Here is a 10,125-nt window from a genome sequence, read left to right as displayed (position 1 = left end):
AAAAAAAAAAAAAAAAAAAAACATTTGACGTGATAGAAACCGATATGATTTTATTGCATCCCATTATGTGTGCTCCACGGAATGTCCCTTCGTTCAGGGCATTCGCTTTTGTCCAATGTTGGGGGTTTTCCGCGAGGGGTCCAGCGAAGGGTCGTGCCCCCTTCATCAAACACGCACGTGCGTGTGTCTATGCATATTCGCGTAATCCGCCCATTTCCCCCTTTTTATAGATTGAGCATCCATGTCACCACCACCTCTACCATTTAGGCTCAGATTAATTTAGACAGCCGCGTGAACCCCACACAGTGGCAAGCGCATATGTCTTACGTGCCTTAGCAGGATGAACAGGTTTTACTAAGGTGAAATGGTTCCCCCTTTTTTTGGGCCCCTGGATTTGCACGTGCATTTGTGTAGTGTATACATATGCATATATATATACATATGCATTACATATATATATGCATGCCTTTTTCAGGTTTTTCAAAGGGCTCATTTGGCGAATGGAAATAAATAAAAGGGTACACCCCCTCTTCCACCTTCCTCGTATAACTCTACGTTTTCGTCGTATGTGACCAAGGAAGGGGCGCTAAATTGGAATGACAGAAATTTGGCGTGTTAAAAAGGTGTTTTCTTTTTTTACCACATCGGTTAGGTAACATTACATGTTATGTCACGGGAATTTGGGTATTCCTCTGTAGCGTCTAGCAGTGAGGGGAAGGTTACACTAGGATCTCTTATCTGCCCCGCTGGGTCCTTCCCTACATAAATGCAGTCAACAATGGTGCTTCTTCCCTTTGTCTATTTTGTTTATTTTTTTTTTATTCGAATGGGAGGAACGGTCTGGGAAGGCTCCTTCCCCCAGTTGTCCCTTTTTCCGAAGCGTAAGGCGTATATACATCCAATATGGCACAATGTCCGATGGTTCACGTGGGAAGCATTTAAAAAGGGGAACAATGAAATATGCCTAAAAATTTTGTTCTTTCGTTGCTAATTTGTTTTGCCATCGCACAGGGACAGGCACGTAAGTAAGTACACGCATTTGCTACCCACGCGGTACGTGGATTAACGCTTCTTCTACCATTATTCTTTCCCAAACTGTAAGCCGTTCGTTCGTTCGTTCGTTTGTTCGTTTTTTTTTTTTTTTTCAATTTGGGACAACCCGTTGGAGAAGGCTGCATTTTTCTTCGCTCAAAAAAGTCTTTTAAGGGAGGAAAAACGCGATGGGGCGAAAGCATATGTATAAGTTAAAATGGAAAAAAAAAAAAAAAATTCGTGCGTTATTCCTTTAACTGGGTCTTTAACTCGAAAAAAACGCATCGTCTGTATTATGGTACTATGTATTATGTACGTATGTATGTTTTTTTTTTTTTTTCCTGCTTCTTCGGCTCGGAAAAACTGTCCGCGGCGGCGTATCCCCATATGGCGTATTATTTATTATGCCTTTTTTTATTTTTCTTCTTACGGGCGTTTTTATGCGCATTGCCTGCCTGGCGCAGTGCGAAACAGGGCGTTCTGGTATTTTTTTTTTAATGACGAATTGCGTTTTTCTCCTCCCCTCCTCCCATGTCAAAGTATTTACTCGCGATAAAAAATACGCATGTATAAATATTGTTTGAAGCACATATAATAATATACATATTTATTATGTATGCATTTTTGCTTCTATCGGCGCCATCGCGGCGGCAGCAATTTTGCAAATGGCCCAGGAAGGAGAAGAAAAAAAAAAAATTACTCAATGATTAGCGTGCGAGCGCACGGTTAAACATAATAAAACTGAGTCATTGTTAACTTTCGGACGATTTTTCCTGAACAGTGTTTTTCCCGCAAAGGGGTACCCATTGCGCGTATACTACGCATATATATTATGTACTTATGTTATTTACGCCGCCTTTACTCCGCTTTTATGACATTTCCCCCTCCCCCCGACTGCTCGCATCTTTCGCAACTTTGCTTTTGCGAATGGAGCAATTGTACGCGCGCGACTCGCAAATAAAATATACTTTGTATGCATAGCTTTACTTAAGCGCATACGTATGTACCCATATGCATGTGCGCGTTTGTACTTTCCCCCCCGTGCGTGCTAATTTTGCCATGATAACGGCATTGTCCGCCCTGCTGCACGTCTACTTAAATTATTGTTTTTTCCCCGTCCGCCATATTTGAGCAACTGCCTGGTTTTAATTAACTCGTTTATGTTGCTGTTGGTTGCCCATTTGGGGTCATACAGGTTAAAAAAAAAAAAATATATAATAATAGGGGCCCAAAAGAATTGCATCCTCCCCCCTTCCCCAGTTACTGTTTTATTTTATTTTATTTTATTTTACCTCTTACAATTTGTTTAATTGTATTATAATTCTGCATTTTTGCGACCCACGCGCTTTATGCTATTTTGCCGAAAGGGGCGAACGAATTCGTGCCTTTTCTGCAGAGCTACATGTGACAGTAAAAGATACGCGTAGGTATATGAACAAATGTAAACGTGCCCTACTTAGCACGTCGTCTCCTGAGAAGTGATTTATTTTTTAAGTCAAACCTCCTATCCCCCCGCTAACTCCTTGCGTGTTACATTTGCCATCGGAGGCATATTTTTATCCAGAGCTTCCTTTCCAAGCAACTACTACTGGTTAGTTGTACGGAGTAGTAGTGCCCCTGAGGCGAGCCATATCTGTAAGACGAGCAGATTAACCAACTTTTTGAGAACCCCTCCCCCCCAAGGAGAGTAGCCTCGCGTTCATCATCACAAGCGATACAAGCATCTCTGACTTTGCACATTTTGTACATTTTGCACATTTTGTACATTTTGCACATATTGTACATATATCTAGCAACCGTACAAAAGGAACCACTGCGACGTCATCATGGGGGGAGAAAACAATTTCGACGGTTTGTCCTTCTTCGAGAATAATGAGTTTCAAAATATTAACCGAGATTTTTTGAGGGGATCCATGGATAGCACGGCAAATGAAGAAGAAAAGGGTCTCATACAGAAGGCAATTAGTTTATCTAAAAAAGGAGCAGAGAATATACAGAAGGGTATAAAGAAGACGTTGGAAAAAACGAACCTAAATAATGCGCCATCACTAGTGTCCAACTCGACGACTGCAGAAACGGGATCCATGTTTTCAAATTTTCCACTGTTTAATAGTCAAAGTAGAGAGAATGAACCGAATTCCTTCTTCGCATTCACCACTGTATTGTCGTATAAAAATTTCCCTCTTTTCTGTTTATTCTTTGGGATCAGCATTTTATTCCTAATATTGTCATTCTTTACTTTGCCCATGATTGTTATCACTCCGCGGCAGTTTGGCTTCTTCTTCACTTTGTCCTCCATCTGCTTCGTAACTTCGTTGGCCTTTCTCAAGGGCTTTTCGAGTCTCTACTACCACTTGATGGAGAAGAATCGGTAAGGCTGGTTAGCGGTGGGTTAGCTGTGGGTTAGCGGCCGTACAGAGACCGTTTAGCGACCGTTTAGCGACCGTTTAGCGGCCTTTTTGCGGCAAGCGTGCCTGCTAGGCCGATCTGCATCCCCATTTTATATCACTCCCATGTTCACCTCACCACGTGCGTGTGCCACTTTCCCTTCGCCCCCCCCTCGTAGCCTCCCATTCACCGCGGCGTACATTTTATCCCTCCTCTCCACTCTTTACTTCACCGTCATTAAGCCTTTATATTTATTGGTACGTTGAAGGAGACCGTTTTTTTATCCCCCCATGTGAAAGAAGGGGGCACCTCTGTGTCTGCAAGTGCACACACCGTAACATACATTTGTAAGCACAAAACCCCTGATCATGTCACCTCCATTTCTCAAATTTTCGCAGGCCTTGATCACATCCATTGTACAAGTGTTCGCCCTCATATCTTTTATAGTGTCCTACATACCAGGTATGAAAAAAAGGGGGGTAGCTCGTTTGTCTGCTCCATGCGAAGTGACACGCCAGTTGGTGCTCATCCCGCATGAGAAGCATCATTGTTTAGAAGCATCACCATTTAGAAGCAGCATTATTTGCCCGCTCTCCCTTTTTCCCCATGTAAAAATGCCACTCTTTTTCATTCCATCCCGTTTTTCTTCCCTTCTGTGCAGGCGGGTCAGGGGCAATTAAAATGTTGCTAACAACTCTGTTCACGTACATCAAAAATTTGTTTCGAAGAGGCAATTCATCAGACTTACCTTTTTAACTTAATTTAATTTAATTTTATATTTTATTTTTTTTCTCCCCCATTGGAATTAATTTCATCGTGTAAGCAATTATTCTTTTTTTTTTTAACATCCCGTGGCGATTTTGTGCTAGCAAGTTTTTAAATTGAACCTCCGTGGATATGTGCTCACGGAGAAGAAAGTTGAAAGAGGGGGTATTGCCAATGTGTGTGTACATATATGTAAAGGAAATGAAGCGAAGTTGGAAAAAAAAAAAAAAACGTGAGAAAGAAGTCACGAAGACGACGCCATGACAACATGTTTAAGGACCCAATGAGTGAATCGAATTATTTCTCCGTAAGAAGACCACTACTTCTACTTTACAACAATGACAAGCACGAGGAAGATCCATTTTGTAGGAATTTTTTTTTTAAGTTTATCTGATGTGCCAAAAGTGGGATGTACTTCGCGCAAGCACCAACCCCAGCAAGATTCTACGAGAAAATTAAAAGATGCCCCCGCGTGTGTTTGCGTGGATATATGTCGCACCGTAGACATATCCATTCCATGCGCTACATTTTGGGTGTGCTAACTTACATGGCAATTTGTGTGCACACCCACACCCGTTTATTCCTCTCCCGCTCATTCCTCTCCCGTTCATTGCTCCCCCCTTCGTGCTCACCCTTATACTCCATTCCATGTTTCCCCCCCTTTTTTTTTTGTGATCTATTATTCATAATTTAAATTTAAAAAAAAACACCATTTAAACTTTGAAAAAAAGGAGAAAAAAATTATGATGCTGCAAAAATTCTGTGTTGCGGAATGGACACTACTTTCCTCCGCAGGGTGGCCGGCCATCGATGTAATTGCATATCCCCGTTTGTCTGCGTCCAATTTCATTCCACGCGAGAAGGAAATGCACGGCGTTGCGTTGGGGTACCGCTAAATTGGGATGCAAGCACATCGTTGGGCACAACATTGGGCACATCACTGGGCACCCCGTTTGTCACCCCGTTTGTCAGCATGGACAAAACCGAGTGCATGTGGTGCCCTTCCTCCTTGCCGTACGTAGACACGTTTCTAAAAATGGCAGAAAAAAAAAAAATTTAAATCGTTCAATTATTTACGCAACAAACATTAAAAGAAAAATTTTTAAAAATTAGTAATTACTTCTGAAAAAAAAAAAAAAGGGAAAGAGAAGAGGGAAGAGAGAAGCGGAAGAAATGATATCAACGGGGGGAAAGAAAAAGAAAAAAAAAATTAATCAATAGTTTGCTTGAATACGACACTACACTTGCATCTTAATAAAAAGGAAAAAAAAAAACCCAAAAAAAAGGACGAAAAAAAAAATAAGACATAGGTACTTCGAAACGGAGGCAGAAACGTAGCAGTAATATATGTGGCTTGTTTTACCTTAGAATGATCTCTGAAAAACGTTTGCTACTTTTTTTTTTTTTTGTCCATGGGCTACGTGTTCTCGAATTCGCCCAAGGGGGGGTTGGTGGCCATCATGAAAACCCCTCCGTTTGGGCGGTGCAACGCAAATGTGCTCAGATATTCGTCTGACTACACTGATTCTCTGCACGTTCTTAACATGGATGGGAAACCCCCTCGGGTGGGGGCTTCTCCAGGTGGGCTCCACACTACCGGTGGCAGTTTGAACGTAAATGTGTAAGTAACCCATTTGAGGGTGAGTGGTCTTTCCCAAAGCAGTTCTCCATTTTGAAATTTCCCCAAAGCAGCTCTCCATTTTGAAATTTCCCCAAAACAGCCGTCCATTTTGAAATTTCCCCAAAAGTGCGTTCCGTTATGTTTTTACTCATCCCCTCATCCTTCATGAGCAGGCAGCGGGGAGGTTCTCCAAACCACTACATCGAATGAGCTCCTTATTGCAGCTGTCCAAGGCGCACTGGTAGCATCTGTCCGCGCAGGGATTGCCGAATAGGCAGGGGAGCCAGCAGTTGGACTTGCCACAATCGACTGATTCTTTAAAGCAAGTAGAACAAGTATCGGAAAGCTTTAAGTTCCGTTTGGCTAGCTCTTCCTGCACACATATCATAGTTTTCTCCCCTGAACCTAGGTTACCAACGGAGCATTGTAAAAGACTACTAAAGAATCTATTGCTTGGGGAGAGCTGTAACCCATTTGTTGCATGTACCATCTCATCAGGTTTCTGATCATCAAAAATTATTTGTTTATCCATATCAGATTGGCAACCATTAGTTATATTGGATACATCTGATGCTTTCACTTGTAATTGACATCCATTCAAATTTTTTGTTATATTTCTAATTAAAAAATTAATAGTTTCTAATTTTAAATCATTAAATATCTGAACCAAAAATCAAATGAGGAATACCTATAATAATGAAGGACTTATTATCGTCACATAAGCTTTTTTCTTTTCCATTTTTGATAATATTTGATATTCTATGTAGTAGATTTTTTGGGTTTATTTCATTATATCTTCCACTTAGCAATTCGTTAATATGTTCATTAATAATTTGTCTGTTTCTTTTTGGTGCATGTGCAAGTATGATGCTGATAGAATCCCTTAACATATTGTCGTTTTTGATTCCTCCTAGCCAGCTATTTTGAAATCCATTTTGAAAGATACTTAATAAATCCTTCCTCCATCCTCCTGACCAATTTTTTTCAATTCCGTTGAGGAAGCTCTTCTCCCAATCTCCTACCATGTCATTTTTCCAATCATTAAACCAATCATTTGCCTTTATTCCCTGTGTGTTTACAAACAGGATGAGTGGTAATCCTAATTTATGTTTCACTTCCTCCGTCAGCAGTGTCACTACTACCACGCACGAGCGAATGAGGATATTTTTTAGATTCACCATGGCGCGGGCATAAAATAAAAGCGCAAAAAGTACTTAGGGGGGAAATTACGCTTCAGCAAATATGTACATATATATAAAGCATATGTATTTGTGTATACACCCAGATTTGTGTGTGGTGATAGATGCATACACCTGCCGCGCGGGGGGTGGCCTTCGTGAAGTCGAAAAAGCGGCCCCCCTCGAACGAATCAGCGTTGAAGGAAAGCTCAGCAACGGTTAAGCGAGTTAAGCGAGTTACGCGGTTAAGCGGTTGGAGCGGCTACGCGGTTAAGCGGCTTCAAAGGAGCCAATTCAAAAGGTGCAACTTTTAAAAATTGCGCCGCCTAGAACTGTGCCTCCTTAAATGTGCCGCCTTAATTGTGCTGCCTCGAATTGGGCTGCCTCGAATTGGGCTGCCTCGAATTGGGCTGTCACGAACTGCCCCGCGCTGGTCGCCGAACAAACAACTTACGTCGCGGCGGCGAAAATTTTGCAACGCGCGCGCACGTGGAAGTACAATGATGGTGCGGGGGACACACACGCCTTCGCAAAGTACTAAACGCACGAATATTCACGTGTATAAATTTATTTATCTTCACATCAACGCGCGCTAAGCATAATCATAAAAACGCTTAACTTGTTTCTTGTTGTTGCGGACTGACATACGCGAGCAATCGGGGGGTGGGGGGAAAGAAAAAAAAAAATTGCAAACTATTTGGAGAAATATTTTCGCGAATTTTCTAATCCAAAAAATACGCAAGTTGAGCAAAATTCTCTCCCGGCTAGTTGATCATTCGGGGGTACCGCGGGGGAAAAAAAAAATCAAACGAAAAGGAGAAGCAAACGAAAAGGAAAGGAGAAGCAAACGAAAAGAAAAGGAGAAGTAAACGAAAAGAAAAGGAGAAGCAAACGAAAAGAAAATGAAAAGAAAGCGAAAAGAAAAAAACGAATGGCGACGAATGGTGACGAATGGTGACGAATTGCGGCGAATCGCGGCGAATCGCGGCGAATAACGAACTTCCGGCGAACCAAAGGGGCACCAAAAAGGAAGCAAAAACGCGGAAGGCAAACGCAAACGCAAGTGCAATCGAGTAGTGATCCCCCGCGCAGGCAAACTGACCAACCGTTTTATCTGCGCAGGCGCTCGCTGCGCTATGGGGAATCGGGTCAAGTTCACGGAGGACGAGGAGGAGAAGGAGGAGAAGGAGGAGGAAGAGCGCACTAAACGCGTAACTGGGTAGATAAAATAATATATCGGATGAAAGAGCAAACAAATGATAAAGCGTGAGTGTAATGATGCTAATAATATCACGGTGATGATAATCAGTCAGTGGAGGAAAAAAATTCCTACTTAAAAAACAAACGTGCACGCTTCTCCTCTTATTCGCAATAATTATCCCAAAAAAAAAGGAAAGCCCCGCAAGAAGCACATTTCGCTCGTTGGCATATATATATTTTTTTTACTTCTTCCTCGTATAATACATGCTCATTCCTACGTGCATCTCCTCCCAATGGTACAAACCCACGCAGGTGAGGAAAAACCCATATTGAATTTTTTTTTTACCAACCCTGATTTGGAAATGTAAAGATTGTAGGTACAGTTTAGCAAGCCCATCTCTTATCTTTTTTCTTCATCTTTCCAAAAAAAAAAAAAAAAACGCAGCAATGTTTTGCTTCCCCCAGGTGGTTAACAAATATGTATTAACCATTGCTGCTAATTTTGTATGTCTACAATTCGATTGGGGTTCGAAAAGGAGCGCTCGCATGCAGAATAGAAAAATAAATAGGAATAATTTTAAAGCAGCTTTCGTAAAAATTTTGTTGCCAATTTTGAAAGCCTTCTTAATTAGTGTAAATTTGTTGGGAATGTAAGAATGGCGATAAACACCGCATGGAAAAAAAAAAAATAAAATCCATTTTGAGGAAAATTTTGTTTCCACTGATTTAAGGGGGGGGAGTCTACCAAGAATTATGGCTTAAAGTTTATTGGGGTGAACATACGCCATGCACCCAACTGATAAAAAAAAAATTTAATATAATAGGTCCATACGGATGTTATAATCCACACAGTTTTTATATCATCAATAATTGTGTTATTATGGGATGGCACATGGTAGAGCATTTTCCCCCTAGGGTGTGATTACGCCTTTTTTCATTTTTTAGCATTTCGTGAGGAGCTTACCATTTGTGTAGTACATATATTACTTGTATGCAACTAAAAATGAAATGCCTTTTTTTTTTTTTTAAAAAAATGAAACGGAAATTGCTTAATTTTGCATATATATGTGAATGAAACGCACACCTTAACGATACCTATTTTTGAAAATATACCTCTTCGCAGATATCAAGGGGGTAGGAGGTGGGGGGGGCTTACACATTTGAATACAACTCTACATAAGCTGTAGACACATATCAATGGTTCGTCTACTTTTTTCTCCTTTTGAGAGTTATGAGAAAATGACTCGCATGAGCTAAATGGTGTCCTTCTTTGTAGCAGAGGGGCGAACCAGTTTGTGCGCCCCTCAGGTATCCTGAAAAATTTTCGTTCCGCATTTATTTGCCCTCATTGGTGTGTGTCTCTTCCTGTGATAGACCCATTCAAATAGGAGGGCGCGAATTTTATATATATCTACCCATACTTGTGCCACGCTATGCATTGTAAAAAAGGGCTCCCCCAATTGCAACTCGCCTTTGTCTTTCTCACGGCTTGACTCACCATGGAGTGGTAAAACGGTTCAGGGCAATTCACCCCAGTTCGGTCCAATTATATATTTTTTTTTCTTTGTGATTTTCCTCTAAAGTGGGATTTGCTAATAATGCTTGGAGCCCCCCTGTTTGGTCACTCTTCCTTTAGCTGCATCAAACATAATTAGCGCACACAAATGCATAGACCAATGTAATCCAACGGGGAGAGGCTCATCAGCTACATGCTCACTCATGTAGGAAAAAACAAAAAAAAAAAAAACACCCAGCAATTTATTGTCGCACAAGGAAAGCAACATAACAATAAGGTTATGCTCCCACGTGGCTCACTATTTTCGGAAGCGAGAGAAAATTGTCCCTTTCCTCGTAGCTGTACATTTAGATAAACCCAGCGTTTTTTTCTCCGATGAGCAAATGTGCACATGTACATATGAACGATGTAAAAGAGGATCCTTG

General features: G+C 41.2%; 2 protein-coding genes across 2 annotated transcripts; one reads left to right on the top strand and one right to left on the bottom strand.

Moving 5' to 3' along the window:
- Positions 1-2,858: 2,858 nt before the first annotated feature.
- PCYB_124100 (SFT2-like protein) lies at positions 2,859-4,176 on the top strand (the record flags this gene model as incomplete). Its single annotated transcript, XM_004223743.1, has 4 exons — positions 2,859-3,403; positions 3,599-3,677; positions 3,819-3,882; positions 4,082-4,176. 4 exons carry the CDS (start codon positions 2,859-2,861, stop codon positions 4,174-4,176), a joined length of 783 nt encoding a protein of 260 aa, XP_004223791.1.
- A 1,793-nt stretch (positions 4,177-5,969) lies between these two features.
- Positions 5,970-6,987, bottom strand: PCYB_124090 (hypothetical protein; the record flags this gene model as incomplete). Its single annotated transcript, XM_004223742.1, has 2 exons — positions 5,970-6,445; positions 6,495-6,987. The coding sequence occupies 2 exons, from the start codon at positions 6,985-6,987 to the stop codon at positions 5,970-5,972; spliced, it is 969 nt and encodes a 322-aa protein (XP_004223790.1).
- Positions 6,988-10,125: the final 3,138 nt, after the last annotated feature.

This window comes from Plasmodium cynomolgi, chromosome 12 (assembly GCF_000321355.1).
Source record: "Plasmodium cynomolgi strain B DNA, chromosome 12, whole genome shotgun sequence".
NCBI lineage: Eukaryota > Apicomplexa > Aconoidasida > Haemosporida > Plasmodiidae > Plasmodium > Plasmodium cynomolgi.
This window is presented reverse-complemented; position numbering and strand designations above follow the sequence as displayed.